The 19,814-nt window shown below is 40.9% G+C and overlaps 2 protein-coding genes across 5 annotated transcripts; both read left to right on the forward strand.

Annotated features, from left to right (window-relative positions):
* Positions 1–239: 239 nt before the first annotated feature.
* LOC122989236 (elongation factor 1-delta-like) lies at positions 240–13,055 on the forward strand. Of its 3 annotated transcripts, none has more exons than XM_044361991.1 (9): positions 240–368; positions 6,538–6,655; positions 7,059–7,130; positions 9,381–9,443; positions 9,898–9,985; positions 11,139–11,251; positions 11,369–11,566; positions 11,667–11,861; positions 12,911–13,055. In XM_044361991.1, exons 2-9 carry the CDS (start codon positions 6,542–6,544, stop codon positions 12,947–12,949), a joined length of 882 nt encoding a protein of 293 aa, XP_044217926.1. In that variant the 5' UTR covers positions 240–368; positions 6,538–6,541; the 3' UTR covers positions 12,950–13,055. The 3 variants fall into 3 exon arrangements, with proteins under 3 accessions (XP_044217926.1, XP_044217927.1, XP_044217928.1); XM_044361992.1 differs by having other exon boundaries at positions 9,404–9,406; XM_044361993.1 differs by lacking the exon at positions 9,381–9,443.
* LOC122989235 lies at positions 375–6,525 on the forward strand. 2 transcript variants are annotated; one of them, XM_044361990.1, is made up of 3 exons: positions 375–2,983; positions 3,128–3,189; positions 4,735–6,525. In XM_044361990.1, the coding sequence occupies exon 3, from the start codon at positions 4,735–4,737 to the stop codon at positions 6,145–6,147; it is 1,413 nt and encodes a 470-aa protein (XP_044217925.1). In that variant the 5' UTR covers positions 375–2,983; positions 3,128–3,189; the 3' UTR covers positions 6,148–6,525. The 2 variants fall into 2 exon arrangements, with proteins under 2 accessions (XP_044217925.1, XP_044217923.1); XM_044361988.1 differs by having other exon boundaries at positions 375–3,189.
* Positions 13,056–19,814: the final 6,759 nt, after the last annotated feature.

Here is a 19,814-nt window from a genome sequence, read left to right on the forward strand (position 1 = left end):
TACTGACTAGTGTAATATGTCATAAACAGTAAATGCTCGTCATGCTTTGGAACAAAGGTTGAAAATGCTGGAAGTGAAGCTATTTAGACCGTTTTATGTACATAAATATATATTTAAAGAGCGCTGCTATAAATGAACCTGGTAGGCCACAGTTTACTGATTTGTCAGCATTTTATTTGATATTTAACGTGGCGTCCGGCAGCATTATTCATTCATAACTCCCCCTCCCCCACCCTCAAAGATCACACAGTCACCGCTGCTCCTTCCTCCTCCCTCTTCTTCCTCCTTCCCGTTGTCACTCCCGGCTGCTGAAACACGCGTTGTATCCACCGGCCTGAACCAGATCCGACAAGACAAAAATCACAGCAGTAAGTAACGCTAACGCTGACTGACAGTCTGAGCTTTCAGTCCGGGGATTATCGTTTATGAGACATTTTGGGAAATGAATGAATATTTAGAGGTTTACGGCTTGTGTTAGCCGAGGCTAGCAAGCGGCTAGCTGAGAGCGGCAGCTTGCTAGTGCTAACTGCCCGGAGCGGCAGTCGGCAGCCCGGCCAGACACCGGCATCAATGGCCGGCTGTCTTACGGTGACATTTCATATTAATGACAGAATTAAAAACGACTGCTTTAGTGTCACGTTTTAAAGCAACCACAGTTACTTCAGTGTCTCCTTTTAAATGCTAAACGAGACATTATTTCATCCGTTTCTACATGATGAAAGATGGCTAATGTTAAGGTTAACCGGGCGCACCTTTGATTAAGGTGATGACAGCTTTTATTTGCTTTTCCCTTTCCTGTATTATATCTTGTATTAACAGGCTTATTCTTGATGACAGTACACACGTGTCACCACACTGGTGAAAGTGTGTGTTGCTCTCTAGTGTGAAGTCCTTTAAACATGACGTGTTATCTCAGTGAATCTGGGCTATTGATCTTTGGTGGTGTGATGCTGTTAAGAGGCGTTTTATGTGATATTAGAAAATGGGAATATACAACTACAAGTAAAAAAAAAAAAAAAAGTGTATCAGTGGTATATTCCTTGCTGAAGTGCCCTTGAGCAAATCACTGCACCCCACCCTTCCTGTACTGCAGGGGTCAGTAATTACATTCAACTATGGGCCAGGTTTTTTTTAGTACTGTTTATTGGGGGGCAACGTTGTACAAGCAACATGTTTGTTTATTTCTTTTAATTTATTAGATAATAAAATTGGTTTATAGAGCAGTTTTACAGTTGTATCTGAAGTAGGGCAGAGCACTATATCGATATGATATCTATCATGATATGAGACTAGGTATTGTCTAAGATTTTGGGTATCGTAATATGGTGATGTGGCATAAGTATCTTTTCCTGGTTTTAAAGGCTGCATCACAGTAAAGTGATGTCATTTTCTGTACTTACCAGACTGCCTTTACCCACTTAATCATTACATCCACATTACTGATGATTATTTATCAAAAATCTCATTGTGTACATATTTTGTGAAAGCACCAATCGTCATTCTTACGATATCGTCACAATATCGATATTGAGGTATTTGGTCAAAAATATCGTGACATTTGATTTTGTCCGTATCGCCCAGCCCTCATCTGAAGGCAACTGTCATAATTCCCAAACGGAGTGAAAGCAGCACATTAAGACTCATAAACATGAACGTATCTTCTGTGTTACACTTCAAGATATCTTTTCCACACACAATAAACAGCAGCCTGCTTCATTTATAGTTGAAGCAAAGTGCTGTCATTGACACAGATCTGTTCTGGTTAGATCAGCAGAATAGATCGATCGATCGATCGATGGATAGAGCAGTTTATTAGCCCCAAAGGGAAATTAAAGTGTTGCAGCAGCAGGTAGGTGAAAGAAACAAATACAATTAAAGGCTGAATTATATACAATAACTGAACAGACCAACTCAAATATAAAAAATAAATAGAATAACTAAAAGTAGAACAGACTAGAGATATAAACACTGCAGCAAATTATGCCGTGTGCCTGTTTTATTCATCTCATACGTTTTATAAGACATTACCAGTTCATATCTAGTGGAATGTACATGACCCTTATGTTAACATTGTTATAAAGCATCATGTAAAAGATTTACTGTAATGTTTAAAAGGGAAAGTTGCCATTAAGGGGCCAGATGTTTTTGTTAGAGGGCCGGATTTGGCCCACAAGCCACTGCTTTCCTGCCAATGCTGCACTTTATCTGAACCTTTAGATAATTTCCTTGTGAAGCAGGAAAACTGTCACACAGGCATCAGTGCGATTAAACGATATTAGTAAAGTAAATGGTATTTGATTGCATCAGCCAGCAAATACGCTAAATAAGATTGTGGACGCTTTATTGTAGGTTATATACAACGAGCTGATGATGATGATATGGAGATAATCTCTGATCAGCACAAGGAGAAAGTTGGTGATATTTTTTTTTATTTCATTAGGAAATTGATTCTACTAATATTGCCTGTGTAGCCAAAGTCTAATCTAATTTCTTCCTCTGTCCCGTAGAGCTCCGTTTTTTTGTCCAAAAACTATTAAAAACATGTCAGTTAGACAAACCACCACACTTGGCAACAACTCCTGAACTCTCTCCTGGTGAGACGAGAAGAAATTGATAAAATGTGGCAGAGTAATTCAGCACATAAACACGTCTATAACTGCCAGCACGGCGGGACTATTTGCTACCGTTGTAACATTTGCTCGACTGGCTAATTGGATTGAAGTTTTTGACGGGGCTACTGTAACAGAAAATGTCAAATAAACTCTCCCCAGCGTCTTCCGTTTGAGGAGGAGAGCAAAGCAGATGGAGGGGGAAAAAAAAAAAGCTTTCAGATGCATCCAAGTCGTGGCTTCATGTTCTTACGTAATCTTACAGCCTTTAGCAATTAATAGTGAAATTATTTCCTATATTCATCATCATCCAAAAACTACTAGAGGGTATTTTTAACACTCTTTCCTCTCGTCTCGCATTCAGAATTTGGCAAGTGAGTATCGCTGATGACAGTGAACATGTACTTTTGGGTTTTGAGCTGCTTTTTTGTACATATTTGTTTTGGTTTATTTTTTTTGCAAGGTGGTGATTGTTCAATTTCTTTTTTTCAATGGCTTGCGGTTAACTGGATGAAAAGAAACGCGCTGAGAATTTGACTTTTACGCTCCTTTTTGAGTTTTACACCTTTAACAAAGGAAGGTGAGTTAAGAGCTTGAAATATGAGTTTCTCCTTGACAGCAGGAAATGACTTCCCAAAAAAAAAAAAAAGAGTCTCTGAGATCCGTTTCGGTGGTGTGTTAGCGTTTGATCAATATGACTAACCTCCACACGGTGAAACATGAAGGGAATGCATTTCCTGTACTGAAATAAAATACTAAAATGTCAGCATGGCTTGCTTGATGTGTGATTGATTTGTTAACGGAGCGAAACCTCGATATCTGTTTTATCAATTAGTTTGCTTGCATGAGCTTGTCAGCGTGTCATTGTCTCTTCATATTTAGAAGACTTAGATTCTTCACACCCTTTTCTTTCTTTGCATGCTCATGTTGTTCACATTTGTCAAGTTATTATGAGTCATTTTTCAGGTTTGAAATGGAAAGTTTTTACTAAGAACCCTTTACAACACTGTAATCTGTCCGTAATCTGACTGCTGCAGTGTGTTGTAAATAATCCAGGCTAAAAAAAAAAGGTATCTTGATTGTCAAAACTACGCATGCTGTTTTGACTTTAAAGGCTGTGTCACATAAAAAAACAAAAATGCAAGATTTTTTTCTGGTTCATAAATATTACAGTAGAATTTAATGATAGCTTGCTAAAAAAATGTGGTTACAGGCAATTATAGAAATGATAGAGCAGGGAAGTGAACTGGTGTTTTATATTTTGGCTTCACTCGGGGGGCCGACTGGCATTATTACGTAGAATTAAAGTGCATCATGTGAGTTCAGCAGTGGATACTCCTCGTTCAGGGTTTATTAAATGCTTACTGTGACTTGACAAATAACCATTGACTGTTTTTATAAAGATGGACGTCACGACAGCTCCCCAAAAGTGAAGGCAAAACATCTGGATTGCCCCCTGGTGGCTGGCTGTAGTATAGCTCATAAGTCCCGCCCCCTTCCTGTTAGCTGATTGGACATAAGCCAAACTAAAAAAATAAAAGCACACGTCAAAAATAAATTTTTTTTTCTCCAAAGAAAGTTTGTCTTTTGCTGATGTTTGTCCAAGTGTTCTGATAAGGTTTTTAATTAGTTATTTGACGATATAAAGAAGGGGGTGTGATGTCATGATTGACAGCTGTGACAGCCACTCTCAAACCTCTGTCAGGAGGCGGGATAGCTGAGGGGGGCCGGCAGCCTGCAGACTCTGGCTCCAAATGACATCGCACAAGCAGGGTGGCTGCTCCCGGAAAGGAGACATTTTGGCTTCACTTTTGTTTAGCGGCAGGAAGTGGAAATGTGTCGTCCATATTTATCTACAGTCACTGCCAATAACAAACAAGCAGATTCCATTCACTTAACATTTCCCTGCATGGGCGTCTTCCAGTTTCCTGCATGCTACTTGTGTTGCTCTGGGACTGATTTGTAGACTGTATTCTGCATACATGAAGTTGTCTAACAAAGCCAAAGTCTTAATAGATCAATCCTTCTGTGTCTCTAAACCTTCGTACCTCTCTCTAACTAATCCAAAAGCCTGTACCTGTTATTCTCTTTTTTTTTTTTTTTTTTTTCCTGCAACGGATCAAAGATGATGTCTGCTGCGGATCAGTCAGAACATGATCAGCCGTCCAACCACTGTCAGGTGGATTGTTCAACCAATGTAGCGGCGGGGTGTAGAAACAAGGCCAACTCGGACCAGAGAAACGGAGAGACCGCCTCGTCCTCCCCGGAGAGCGGAAGCTTGAACGGAGACGGAAAGCCTACCGGGAAAAGCCGCCGCCGCCGCAGGAAACGTTCATCCAATCCCGAGAGTCGCCCCGAGGGGAAGGTCGATAATAAGTCCAAGAACGAAGAGAAACCAAACAAAACGACGAGCCAACCGCCTGACCCCCGAGCCGCGCTGATCGGCCTGCAGTCCGAGTGCGCTAATGTGTGGTTCGAGCGCAACGTCTACGAGCGAGCGGAGAGCCTCTACCAGCGCTGGTTGGCGAACTCCTCCAACGGGACCGCCAAGCTGAACGGGTCACCTCCAGCCCCGGGGAAACACTCAAACTCTCCATCCGCCGCGCCCCCGTCTTCTTCAGGACTGACATGTCACCACGGCAATCAGGTGGCTTGCCATCATATCGTACAAGACGTGTGGGTGAACAAGATGACCTTTGACCAGGCAGAACACCGCTTCGTCGAAGAATCCATGCATCTGTCCATTCCGAACTCTTTGGACCTCCCATCCCCGTCCAACCGCTCCAACGCACCCACGACGCCCGACGAAGGATACCAGTCTCTCACCCCGACCCCCGTGACTCCCGTCATCCAGCAAGCAGCCGCCACGCCGACCAATCGGCAGTCGATTAACGGGCTGCCCCGCATCCCGGTGGAGCTGCTAAGAGACGTGTGGTTGGAGAAACCGCTGTACGATCGCGCCGAAGCGGCCTTCTACCAAAACCTGTACGGCAACAATTCCTCCAAGCGATCCAGCAGCGCCTCCACCTCCAGAGGTAGCGACCACCACCCTCAAAGCCTTGTAGAAGAAGAGGAGGAGGAGGAGGAGGCCGAGGAGGAGGAGGAGGAGGAAGAAGAGGAAGCGGCGGCGGAGGAAAAAAAAGCAGCCCCGCAGGGTAAAGGAGAAGCCTTCCACGCTCTGCACCCGATCCAGGAGGAGGAGGAACCGGCCGAGATCCCCGAGAAAGAAGACGCGTCGGGGCTGGGATTCTGCTACTTCCTGCATCCGGACAGCGAGCGGGTGTGGCTGGACAAGTGGCGATACGATGCTGCGGAGAGCCGTTTCCATGGTCACAGTGGGGGTGAAGCTGTGGTGGCGAAGAAGGGTCGGAGGCCGGAAGCGGACGCCTCACCGGTCGCCTCACCGGTCGCCTCCACCGCCCCACTGAGGGACAAGTATGACCAAACCCGGAGAACGGAGCCGCTTCAGTTTCAGTTCCTCTTTCATTGTTTGTCTTTTATTACATCATCATGTTTTTTTTTTTTTATCCTTTTTTGATTTGAAGGTGTGAACGTTTCCCCCCTCCCTTCTTCATCTCGTTTTTCTTTTCATTTATCTCGGTTCATTTCTTATTTCTTGTGGTCTGATTTTAATTTTCCTGAATGACTGTTTGTATGGACCATCGTTGCGTTTTGCCAAATTTCATTTAAGTTAGTAAGTTTAAGTCTTTTGTATAGTTGTGTTGGGATGGTCTGTTTGTGGGAAGAGTAGATAAGATTTTACAGCTAATATATGGAACATTGTGAGATTACCTGTTGGTCGACTTTAAGTATCATTATAATAAATAGTATTAGTAATACAGATTGTTTTTTTTTTTCTTTCTCCCTGACCTCCCGTGTCCTGTTCATACATCCCTCTCTTGTCCTTCCTTGCTTCTCTCCTCTGTAGAACCATGAGCGCCGTCGACTTCCTGGCCCAGGAGAAGATCTGGTTTGAGAAACCTCGCTACGACGAGGCGGAGAGACGCTTCTACGAGCGCGTGAACGGCCCCTCACAAACGACGCAGGTACGTACGCTGGCCCGGAAGGGGTTCGGTTTAGCTTTTCCACGTTGTTAATAATAGTCTGTAAAGTTCTACTGTATGTGAATAACCTCTGAAAGTACCAAACGTATTCTCCAAAGCAGACGGCCTCCCACCAAGAGCCCGGTTCTGCTTGAGGTTTCTACCCGTTAAAGGGGAGTTTTTCCTCACCGCTGTCACCAAGTTCTTGCTCATGGGGGGAATTACTGGGTCTCTGTAAATTAAAGAGTACACTCTAGACCTGCTCTATGTGAAAAGTGCCCTTAGACTCAAAGGCAACAGGCTTTAGATTCTTGAAACGAAATCTGAGCCTGCCCAGTCCCCCTTGGACGTGGTACGTTCCAGATATACTATCCTCAAACATTCACCTCCGTTCATCTTCTCTAAGGATGTCGGAGCCAACACCATTCTGCAAGACATCGCTCGAGCCAGGGAGAACATCCAGAAGTCCCTAGCAGGAGTAAGTATCATTGAATGTGTTGTATCTGCATTTTTTTGATCTCTACATTTTCCGCTTCCACTCAAGAACAAGAAGCCTGAGCCATCAATGTCACGTTTCACACACTGCTTTAAAAAGTCCGTACAGGGTTTAGTCCGCTTCATGATTGGGGATTATAATCTCAGTCTCTGCTGCCAAAATGAGGGTAACACTAACTGTACATGTGGTGATGTTAATGTGAATCTCCACACTATAGAAACATTTATTAGTGTTTGTACCGTTGTAAAAAAGCCACTTACAAACATCCCTGCTGCTGCATATGTTTGTCTTGCTGGTGTTTACCTTTTTGTACGGCCTTGAAATCTGAAACCTGCTATGAGAGGCAAACTGTCCTGATTGGCCAACGTTACTTGTGCTTTGCTGATGTGTATAACGTCCTGCTCAGTTAAATCCTGGAAGTAAACCACACTTGGAGACGTGCAGACTCCTCTTGGCACTCTGAGGCCAATAAATGGCTTTTATTGCAGCGGGTCATTGGGACATCCTGTTGAGACCTTTCATAGCTGTTGCAGATAAGAACATTTGTGTTACAGCGTATTGAGCAGGTGATCTGTTGGTGCTTGAAGGTTAAAGTTGGAGTGATTCTATGTTTTTTCACACATTTACACTCGATTACGTTCATTCATTCGGCAGACACTTTTTGTCCAAAGAGATGTACAAATGAGGTACAATCCCAGCTACAGTAGATCAAGGAGAAGCCGTTGAGAATAAGTACCTCAACACTCTGTTCCACCTGACAAGTGGCACAAAGCTTTGCAGGTGCTTAGTGGCCTAACAGAGAGAGAACGAACGTATGAAGTGAGTAAGTACTGTACTGTGTGTGTGTATGTGTTGCGTTAAGCACATTATGTACGTTGTCGGCGATGTTGCGTCAGAGAGAAACCGGAGACCATGATGATGATCAGCTTTTATTCTTCAGCAATCAAAATGACTGTGATTGACTTGCTCACACATGCAGTTTATCCCTGAAATGTTCAGGAACGTTTCCTGCGTGGAGTCATGTGTGAACGAGAGCAGGGATCCATATTCAGGGAAATCTGTACCACTAGTTTCCCACCTCAAGACTTGGTAACATTTCGGGGGAAATGCCAGTACGGCTGTGTTGTGAATGAAAGCAGTAACATTGCGGGGACAACAAGCACGTAAAGAGTTATGTCTGCCTGATGACATATTTGAATCTGTGACTTGATTACGGTTGCCTTGCCAACGCATTCGTGGGTTATTTGTCTCACAAACTTGTAGAATATAAAATACATCACAAGGATATTGGCACCGGACAAAAACGTCTCCTTGCCGTGTACACGTACAGTCTTCTTCTGTTGAGTTTTGTGGTGGTTGGCATCCATAAGTGTTGCATGACCTCCATCTGCTGGACTGTCCCATCGCCCCGTCTACTCCAGCATCGCCATGGCATGTGTGAAAAGGCGGAAATGTTCCCGAATGTAGCTGCATGTGTGAATAGTGAAAGATTATCCCAGTAATTTACCAGGAACTATGTGTGAAAGATTCTTCTAGTTCAGTTGGGGTCACTGGGCTGGAGAGTCAGGTCTCATTCATAATGAACAGCAGCCGTCGCTGTCCCAGTTCTTCAGCCCGTACGTGCGAACGTCTCGTCACTGTCCAGAAATCCCACGTGAAGACCTTCCTAACACACTTTATACCCATCAGCTGCTACTACAGATATAAATGTTTAAAACCGGCTCTCACAGTGCAACCGTGTGACTCACTGGTGTGTTTTTATTACTTTGTGGACTCAGAGGAAGAAGATATCTATGACTACACGCACAAATTCATTGTTGGTTTTGGTCTTTTCATGGGATTTGACAGACTGAACCTTTTTAAAAGTTGTTTGACAGATTTGTTTTATGAATGCTGTCTTGTTGCTGATATGTTAAAATATTTAGCTTTGCATACAGATTTTCTTTAAATTGAAGTAGAAGTTGGATGCTCAGCACCAAATAAGCCTTCCTGTATGGAGACATGAATGTGATTTTTTTTTTTTTTAGTGTGCAAACATCTGCTTTCAGTGATCTCTTCCATCAGCTCTACAGTGTTTCCTCGGCTGCTCTGTTTGCTTTCTCTTCTACTCTCCTCAGTAGCACTTCTTTCATTCCTCCTTCCCTCCCTTTTCCCCCCTGGTTTTCCTTTTTTTCCATGCCTGAAATCCCCTCCTCCTCCTCCTCCTCCTCCTCCTCCTCCTCCTCCTCCCAGCTGAAGACTACACTGTGTAACAGAGGGTCTGGTCAACCTTCCCCGAGCCAACAGTCACAGCTCGTAAGTGCCGTCCTGTCTCGTGTGAAGCAACTCTGAAGCCAAAACGCTCCGTCAGTGACATCCACGCTCAGCTGATATGAACCCTACCTCGGGTTATAGATGTGTGCAGTGTTTTTAGACGCAGACTCCACCTTAATAGCTGCTTGTCACCCTTTTTTTGTTTTAATATTTGCATTCCGGGTCCGTTTACAGCTTCAGTCTGGCTGTAGAGGCTGTGGAGATGGACACTGGCTGTGTGCTGTGTGTTCACATATGAGCTTTTTGCTTTTTTTTTTTAACAGGCCTGGGTTTGATGAAGGAACTAACGGTCTGTTGTTCTCTCTGCACTGTGTTGACTTGTTTCCTCTGTGTGTGTGTGTGTGTGTGTGTGTGTGTGTGTGTGTGTGTGTGTGTGTGTGTGTGTGTGTGTGTGTGTGTGTGTGTGTGTGTGTGTGTGTGTGTGTTCACTGTGCAGAGCAGCAGCAGCAGCAGCCCAGCTGATCAAGGAGAAATCATCTGTCGCATCAAGAGCCTGGAGCTGGAGAACCACAGCTTACACAAAGGTGGGTTTGTTGGAGGCTTCTTTGGTATTTCTGGTCACTTTGTGGATATTATTAGAGCTGCAGAAGGATGATGTTTACATGATTAGCTTGACTAAAAGAAAAAAAACTCAAAATGACACATATTTGTTGATTACAGCTTCTGCAATTTGTTTCATGGTTATAAATAGAAAACATTTTGTTTGTCTTAACTTGTTTAGACAGAATAAGCAGAGGTAAGATGCCATATGTGTCTGCATTAATCCTCAGTTTCTGTGATGTTACAGATTAGGTACACTTAATGGAAACTTCTGTTACATAATTAGAGCCCTTATTAAATAATTTCTTTTTTTCAGGGAATCAATTAACACATTTTCAAGACATATAAAGAATAACAAATGATCAGAAGGTAGCAGAGCTCAACCTCTAGAAATCGCTGATTTTATATGACCTTTTAGAATAACAAACATATTTGATTTTACATTATACAAAAAGGTAAAAAGTGAATCGTCACATTTGAGAGGCTTTAACCAGGAAACATTTTTTTTTATCTCGGTGTCTCCTGTTATCTAGAATACTTGATGATTTATGTATTTACCATATTGGCCTGAATATAAAACCCCATCAACAGCTGTTTTTTGGGAAAAATACTTACTGAAGTTTCATTAAGATCCTGTTTATCCCAGGAGAAGAGAGTCCTCATCCTGGAAGTCTTCTCTCTCTCATAAAAGTGAAATAATAAACATTAAAACAGAAACAGTAAATTTCATGTCTCTGGCAGCTGGAACCGTCCAGATGATTTTCTCTGGCAGATAACAATTTTCCAGCCTGTATATTTAATCTCCTCATCATCTGTGACTGCAGTAATTCTCGGCCGCTCGACAGACGAGTCGGCAGTAAAGACGTTTAAAGACGTAAACACTATAAACTCGTTTTCACTCGTCATGAATTTATATCCTCCACGGCGGGAAAAACACATTAAACGAGCCGTCAGAAGCTCCTTCAGCTAACAAAACACTCGACTGAATCTAATGGACTTATAAACAGACGTGAAGACGCTCGCTAGCTTAGCAACATTAAAGCTACAAACAACCCATAATGCATAACTCTCTGTAGGAGCTGGTGTTTTTTTAGTACACATCGTTCAAAAAGGATCTATTTGTTCTTTCTTCTTCAGTGGTGGAGGACTTGAGGGCTGCGTTATCCAAACTGGAATGTCGGGTAGCGGTTCTGGAGAAATCCCCCGCAGCTGTAACTCCGGCTCCCGCTCCTTCAGTCCCCTACACAAACGTAAGATTCTTCACACGACTTTTATCACATCACTCTTCTTCTCTTTTAGTTTTAACTGCAGAAAATAGCAAAAAAAATACCTGTCTATAAGGAGTGATTTATGTTCATTCTGTTCAGGGCACCACCGTCCAGCAGAAGACCATCAACCCGGCTGAAGAGGAAGAGGACGACGACGATGATATCGACCTGTTCGGCAGCGATGAAGACGAAGAGGCGGAGAAACTCAAAGAGCAGAGGTTGAAAGAGTACGCGGAGAAGAAGGCCAAGAAACCCGGTGTCATCGCCAAGTCCTCGATCTTACTGGATGTGAAACCTGTAAGTCGGTGCTGGATCATCATCATCATCATCATCATGAAAAAACACTTTGTTCCCTGCTCATCTTCTGTTTTATCTCCTCTCTCTCTCCTTTTTTTAGTGGGATGATGAAACAGACATGGTGAAGCTGGAGGAGTGCGTGCGCTCGGTGCAGGCTGACGGACTGTTATGGGGGACGTCCAAACTGGTTCCCGTTGGTTACGGCATCAAGAAGCTCCAGATCGCGTGTGTGGTGGAAGACGACAAGGTGGGAACAGACATGCTGGAGGAGGAGATCACCAAGTTTGAAGACTATGTGAGTACAGTTTAATACACTAAGTGGGCGCACACACACACACACACACACACACACACACACACACACACACACACAGCTGAGCCGCAGACACTTCCTGAACATCTGGAATTACTGTAATCTAGATCTGTTTATGATTTAAGTAGAAACACATCAATTCAGGTGAAAATGCAGTTTGAGTTTATGCAGATCACAGAGTTTTCTATTGGTGATGTACTGTAGTTATTGCAGCAACTGAAACATTCAATTTTAAACTTCAGTTTAAAGAAAACTTAAAAAAAAACCTTTAACAGTTTTTCAGTAGCCTACAATTTGTTTTACACATTCAAATAAGTACACAAAACCATTATTTCTCTTCTACAGCTTAATGCATGATGTGGTTGATGTTTTCATTTATTTTTTTTACTCTTTAAACATATTTATTTGAATGTGAAAAAAGTTGCATCTTCAAAATTTTGCCCTAAAGCAGAGACTGTGCACATTCTTGTAGGTTTTAACTCACAAACACAATATTGACAGACACAGTTGTTAGTTTATTAGGTACATCTAGTTCAAATTAATGCTTTCTAATTCAACATCCATGCAGTAAATCCTACCGTCATGATGGTTATAATGTTCATTTTTTTTGTTTGAAAACTGTTTGAAAAGTGTTGATTCAGCTGTACAGTCATTAGTCTGTCCTCAATGATATAAATTAGATGGACAAACTCAATCTTCCATCAGTATAATGTAATAAAAATCAACAGCACTGCAAACTAAAGCCTCCAAAATTACCGTTAAATTGAATCAACATAACTGAACATTATAACAATCATTAATTAGAGGGCTGTTGTTTCAGACTCTACCCAGCCAAAGGTTAAAGCACCTCGCTGCCATCATGTGGCCTAAATGAGAAGATTACAGTACATACAGTAACATGAAAGTTCATTTTGCAAGAGAAATTTCCTTTTTAGCAGGTATACTTAAGTTTTTCAGGTGTGACACTGTTATATTTGCAAGTTAGGTTTCTGTAACTCATTAAATTTTCTCCTTTTTTGTTTCTGTTTCAGATTCAGAGTGTCGACGTAGCGGCTTTCAATAAGATCTGATTCCAGTACGTCTGTTCCTGTCTGTCGTCACGCCTTGTTTCTCTGCTGATTGTGTCAACGGTTAATAATAATAATAATGATAATAAAAAGAAACTCTTGCACTGAAGCTTCTGTCTCATGAATATCGGTGGTTGAGGGAAACAGATGGGCGGATTTAGTGCTCTAGCCTCAGGCTCTGTGAGCTAAGTTCATCCAAATGACAAAGCAGTTTCTTATTCACCTCCTTGTGATATGAAATCACACACATATTTTGGTTTTATTTGTCTGGATTTGAAGATACTTTCAATTTGTTTGCAGCACAACAGAGATAAAAAGGAATTTTGTTTGTACTGTTCACAAAATTTAAACCATATTTGAAGAAATTCAACAGCAACATCTTTCCAAAAACACTGACACAGGTACAGTTGACTCAGTTGGGACCTGAGCCGTTTAACAACATTAAGTTACATATTTACTGACCTAAATAAGTCTGGATGATTTGATGGCCGTTCAAGCTTCACCCTCTGCAGGAGGTGGACTCCTCTGGGTGTCACTGCGTAGAAGCAGAGCAGTCCTGCATTGTGGTCCAGGAAACACCCTGATCCTGCAGGACAGCGAGCAGGAGGGAATCATCACTACATCGTTTCTGTGGATGAACGTGAGGACGAGGTGCAGCAGTGAAGTCTGCACTAACTGGACGACCTCTGAAAACATCATTGATTTGTAGATTAATAATTTGATCTGTGGAGAGAAATATAAACATCCAGGGAGTCATTTAAAGTTGCAGCGTATAGAATTTAGTGGCGTTTAGTGGAACAGACTTAAGTATGTTTTAATTAGTGTATAATCACCTGAAAATAAGGATTGTGTTTTCATTACCTTAGAATGAGCCCTTTATATCTACCTAGAGGGCCTTTCACCTTTTTTCACAAGTTTCACGGTGACTGTAGGGATGGGAAGGGGAGGATTATTCAGTTGGTTGCAATCTGCAACTTCACCACTAGATGACACTAAATTCTACACACTGGTCCTTTAACTTTCCAAAGTCGACATTTGAGTCGACAGTAAAACACTAAACCTGCTACTATTTAAAAATAATAGTTTTTAACGCTTGCGTTTTAGAAGTCAAACACCAAATCAGTAATTATTTGACCATATTAGAACTGCAAAATTACTATTTTGATAATCGATTCATCGTTTTGTATCATTGTTTTAAGACAAAATGTTGAAATTCTCAGTTTCCAGCTAAATGTGAATATTCTCTGGTCTTGTTCTTTGACAGTAAACTGAATCTTTAGTTTGAGGACGCTGGTCAGAAATAAGATGTTTTAAGGCGTCACCTTGGACTCTGGGAAGCTGACAGACGTTTTATAGAACAAACAATTATGAATTAATTAATTGAGAAAATAATTGACAGATTAATCAATGATGAAAATAGTTACAGACCAAAACCATACTGTATATTTGAGTGTCTCATAAACACAACCACATATTCTGAAGAGTTCAAGCTCTGGAGGAGAATTATGGTTGTTTTTCTCCTGTTCATAGTCTACTGAGAAGAAGCTTTTCTCTTCCTGATAACAGAAACATTTGATTGTAAATAAAGTGAGTCAAAGTGAGGTTTTAATCCCAATCAAACACCTTATTTCTCAGATTGACCAGCAAATCATTGTAGAACACCACCTTTCCTCTGACGCCTTCCCACTCAGCCACCCAGTAACTGTTCCTGTTGACCCTCGTGGCACAGCGCCTGGTCCCAGCTGTCAGACCAATCAGAGTGGTTTGATTAAGACTGTAGTTGTCTCCACATGGTTCCCCTTCAATCAGCAAAAAGCTCCCTGTCTACAGAAGAAAATAACACACAGGTGGATTCATGTGTCAGAGGAAGAACTGGTAAAGCTGCTGTTTTGAGTTTCAGATTGGTGCCGCTCATCCTGAAGATCATTGCTGTTGTCGGGAACATATGCAGCATCACAAAGTCATATATGCCATTATAGAAGAGAAAGAAAACAAATGGAGAAATGATGGTTCACCAAAAGAACTTTGGAAATGTGTTAAAAAATAAGAATCAGAAACATACAAAATCAAAGTTGACCAGAGAAACAAATTGATTTTCTGCAGAAGAAGAAGAGTCCTCATTCAACATTGTATCCTTGATTAACCTTCACAGTCTCAGTCAGCAGTTACAGCCGCAGACAGACAGTTGGAGCTCAGGGTTTCAAATCCGTTATTAAGCTTTAACAAAGACGACATTTTCTTTCATTCAGTTTCCAGAGAGGAAAATGTGAAAGGAGGAGAGATGTTTGGGTTTGACTGTAGAAAACACTTTGTAGCAAACAGCAGTGTGCTGCATGTCTGATGTTATTATACACTGAATTACCAGAAAAATAACCCGTACATTGTAATGCAATCTAAAAATAAATATAGACTGTGGTTTTTTGTGAAGCTTATAATATTAAATTTTTGTTGAGACTGTGTTTAAAAGATGTTGTTGACAAAAGCAACAACAAGCAAGGTCTCTTTAAGCTGTTTTGGAGTTTTTAATCATCATTTTGTCCATAAAATGTTTGAAAATAATGAAAATGTCTGTAATCATTTGCCAGAGTCGAAGTTTACATTTTTAAACATCTTCAGAACAAAAGTCCAAAACCAAAGACATTGTCTAAAACGATTATTAGATTATCTATATAGTTGCTGATTAATCATCATTTAGTAGTCAACTAGCCATTGCAGCTCTACACATGATCTTCATCGACTGATCAAGAAGTTTGCTTAGTTGTCATAATTGTAGACAATCAATTTTTAATTTTTTATGAGGACTTTGAAGATTTTTCATCCATATTGGCTTAAAAATTAAGATTCAAAGTTCACTCTTGAGTTTGGAAACAGCAGCTGACAAAACACTTTCTCACCTCGAGGTCCATTCAGTAGCTGACTCAACTCTGTGGTCATTTGTGAGGCTTCGAGCTCCAGTAATGATGATTAATGCCTAGTTTGTAAAGCTCTGATTGACTTTTGCATGAGAAGGAATTATAGAACACACTTATTGATTATTTATCACACAAATGTTGATGATTAGTGCTCATTTTAAATTGTATTCTGGGTTAGTGTGCAACTCTAAGATGTGTTGATTTCAATTGTCCACTAGATGGAACTGTTACTGTTTACCTGCTCAGATGAACCAGGCTGAGCAGCAAATGTTTTCCATAAAGTTACTCTGGTGAAATGTGCTTCTTCTGAACAATTGCAGAGTTAGATCAACAAGCAAAAAGCACCAAACATCTCATAACTTCCCTTTATTTTACATCACTCTAGGAAGCAGTGTCCATTGTAAGAGAGGGCTGACAGTGAGGGCTGTACACAAGGAAGAACCAAACACACCTCTTTCCCTGGAATCCAGTGAAAAACATTAAATACACTAGCTGCGTCTCAACTGTCTGATCAAGATAAACAGCTACACTATACTGCATGATTGATCATGTTCAGGATTTCATTGTGGCCTCAGACCAGCAGTTCACTCTACCGTGACCATATGGAAGTTACATTTAGACCACAGTTTGATTGTTCCGTCTAGCATGAAATGTTTTTCTTTCTGATATACTTACGACTATATATTCTGAGCTACACATGTAGATATTTAAGTGAGTGAGTAACTTTATATGGTAGTTGCAAAGGAAAACAGACCATAAAAGTGATAAATAGAAACAGAGATAGATAGAGGAAACAATGGTCCTTTGAGCTAAATGTTAACGTTAGCATGCTAACATGCTCACATTTACAATGCTAACACGCAGATGGTTGGCAGGTATAGTATTTGCCATGTGCAGCATTTTAGTTTAGCACATTAGAATGCAAAATTCTGCTAATGCTAATGATCACTAAACATAAAGTACGACTGAGGCTGATGGAAATATCAGTGGTTTTTGATCTGATGATGGTATGAGATGAAGGGTCAGGGGATCACCAAACCTATTTCAGTTCATCCTAAGACGGAACGTGAATGTCTGTAACAAATTTCATGGCAATCTATCCAATAGTTGTTGAAATATTTCACTCAAAACCACAAACGGTGGGGCTTAATAAAGAATTAATAAGGGCATTGAAGTCAGGAGGGTGCATCATCTGGGAACTGTGAACATCTGCATCAAACTTTGTGTCAATCCATCTTGTAAACACTGAGATATTTCACTGGATAAGTGTTTATTCTCTGGAAACCATAAATAGATGTACAAACCTTAACGGCAATCTATCAAATAGTTGTGGAGATATTTTAGTCTGTAGCAATGTATTGGACTGACCCAAGAGGCACAGTGAAAAGTGTACACACTACAAAATATAAATATATAAAATCAACAAAAAGCCAAAGAAAAGAAGTGAACTTTAACATGCAAGAAGTTGCTCCAGAGTTGAGCAGAGAGAGCAACATATTCAGTAAACTAGTTAACGTTTCAACTGCATCTAAAGGATACGTTCACAGTTTTTCAAGTGTGTCTTAAAACAATAATCAGGTACCCAAATGAACATTGACACATGTTTTTCAAACCAGTATCGTTCTTCCTGTTCATACTGACCATTAGAAGATCCCTTCTTAATGTACTTACAATGTAAGTGATGGGGTACAATGATGGGATCCACAGTCCTCTTTCTGTGCAAAAATGTATTTAAGAGTTTATTTGAAGTGAATATGAAGCTTCAGCGTCCAAATGAGTAAAATCGAGTCATTATCTTTCAATGTTACAGTCTTTTTAGTGCCAAATTCCTTCTTATTGTTATGATATTTCCACTGCAGCTGAACAGGAAAACACTGTCTGTCAGGACACAAAGAGAGAGTTTTATTCTAAAAAGACTGTAACTGTGAACGAGTGGAAGAAGATGGAAGATAACTCAGCCCGCTGAAGCCTCGTATTATCTTCAGATAAACTTTTAAACACATTTTTGCTCAAAACGAGGATTTCGTCCCCATCGCAGCACGTTTAAAATGAATCTCCTGATGTTCAGTATGAACAGGAGGAACGATTGCAGCAAGCAAAACGTACTTCGCTGTTAATTTGAGCACCTATTGTTTTAAGAATGTGTCCTTTAAGAATGTGGGTGGTTTGGTTGAAGGTTAAAGGTTGTTGGGTAAGTTTGGATGGTTGTTGAACATCTGTGGGATCATAAAGATCAGAGAATTGTTTGTTGCTGTATGTTGACTTTCTCAACGAAGGGCAGACAAGTTAAACAGGTCCTGCTGTGTTTAACATCTGATTTCCTCCACGTACAAAATAAAAAAAGTGCACTCTGCTCTGTGAAAGCTGCTCTAGAGGTGTGTGAATTTATTAACTGACTGTTGTTGTTGTTGTTTTGTGTGTGTAGGTACTTGATTATTTTTACTCTCTTCCTGAGGGAACCCCGGTATACTGGAGATGAAAAAAAAAAGAACATTTTAAGTCTAATTCAGTCTTCATATTTTGCCTTTTTTTTTTTTCAAAACAAGTCACAAAAAAATCATTTTTCCCTCCAGTGGGAACTTCAACTCCAAACAAAAGTTGATTTGCATTAGAAACAAATGAAACTATTATACCTCACTGACAAATTTCTGCTTCCCTGAAGAAAAATAAGCTTTAAAGACTCAATACTGCATTTAATGGCTTGTTAAAATAGCAGTTTTTTGGAAGCTCCCTGTTATCCGAATGGTTTCTTTGCATGCCACATTATTGCAAAGTCAATTCCAGCAGGGACCCTTGTCACATGTCATCTCTCTCTCTCTCCCCTCGTTTCAAGTCTGGCTCTTCACTGCCCAACAAAGCTAAAAACGCCTAAAAACATAACAACAGTTTTTGCAGTAAAGCCCTCGTGGCCTGTTTCACTGTGCAGACACACTTTTGTTGCCTCAGTTAACAGCTTGTCTGTCTGTCTGTTCGTCCCACCACTCCCATCATTTTTACAGGGCTTCCTTTGACAGCTTCCTCCCATAAAGAGAGGCTCTGTCTGGGCTTTGAGGCGCTGCAGTAGCCTCTCGGATGACACAGATGGATGTTTGGATGATGTACAGAAGGAGCAGTAGCAGTGAAGTAGATGTGTATGGCGTGCTCCTGTCTTTTAGTCAGTCATGAGTGAACAAAAAAACAAAAGTCAAAGTTTGAGGGGGGGCAGGCAGGAACAGACACTTGAGCTGTGAGAGACGGGAGCAATTACTGTCTGAGACGTCATCCACCCCCCCGAGAGATAGAGAGAGAGAGAGAGAGAGAGAGAGAGAGAGAGAGAGAGGAGCAGGAAGAAGAAGAATAAAGGAAAGGAAGGAAAACAAAAGGGACTCCTGCACTTCCTTTGGATCCGAGCAGAGGGAGATGAAAGGCAGCGACACAAAAATAAAAATATAACAATAAAAAAAAGTCTGTAACTTTCTTTCTCGAGCTCTTTCTCTTTAAGGGGACGCGTGTAAGAAGCTGATACCTTAAATAATAAAGAAATAAGAAAATGTAAATTTGCTTTAAACTAAAACAAGTTCTTTGTCCAATTTGCACCTCCTCAAACAAAACGTCTACAGATGAAATGTCTCACTGCAGGATTCAAAGACGCTGTTGAAAAGCCTGTCAGCAGGTGTCTTAATGATGATGTCATTCAATGTCTCTCCAAACCTGCCAATTACATCAACTAACTGTTACAGAAATAACTGTATAACCTGTTTCTTGCCTCAAATTCTGATTTTATTGATATTTATTTAAAGGTATATAAAAAAAACAACAAAATAATGGTAAAAGTTTGACTTCAGTTTGTCTTAATATATATAAGTGAAGGATAACATGCAGAGAAGTGTCCTGATATAAGAAAATAAACAAGACGGATACATAAAACATATTCTAGTTTCTTATTTTATACATCTGGACACCTCGGAGTTAGTATC

This window comes from Thunnus albacares, chromosome 9, assembly GCF_914725855.1.
Source record: "Thunnus albacares chromosome 9, fThuAlb1.1, whole genome shotgun sequence".
In the NCBI taxonomy this organism is placed as follows: Eukaryota; Metazoa; Chordata; class Actinopteri; order Scombriformes; family Scombridae; genus Thunnus; species Thunnus albacares.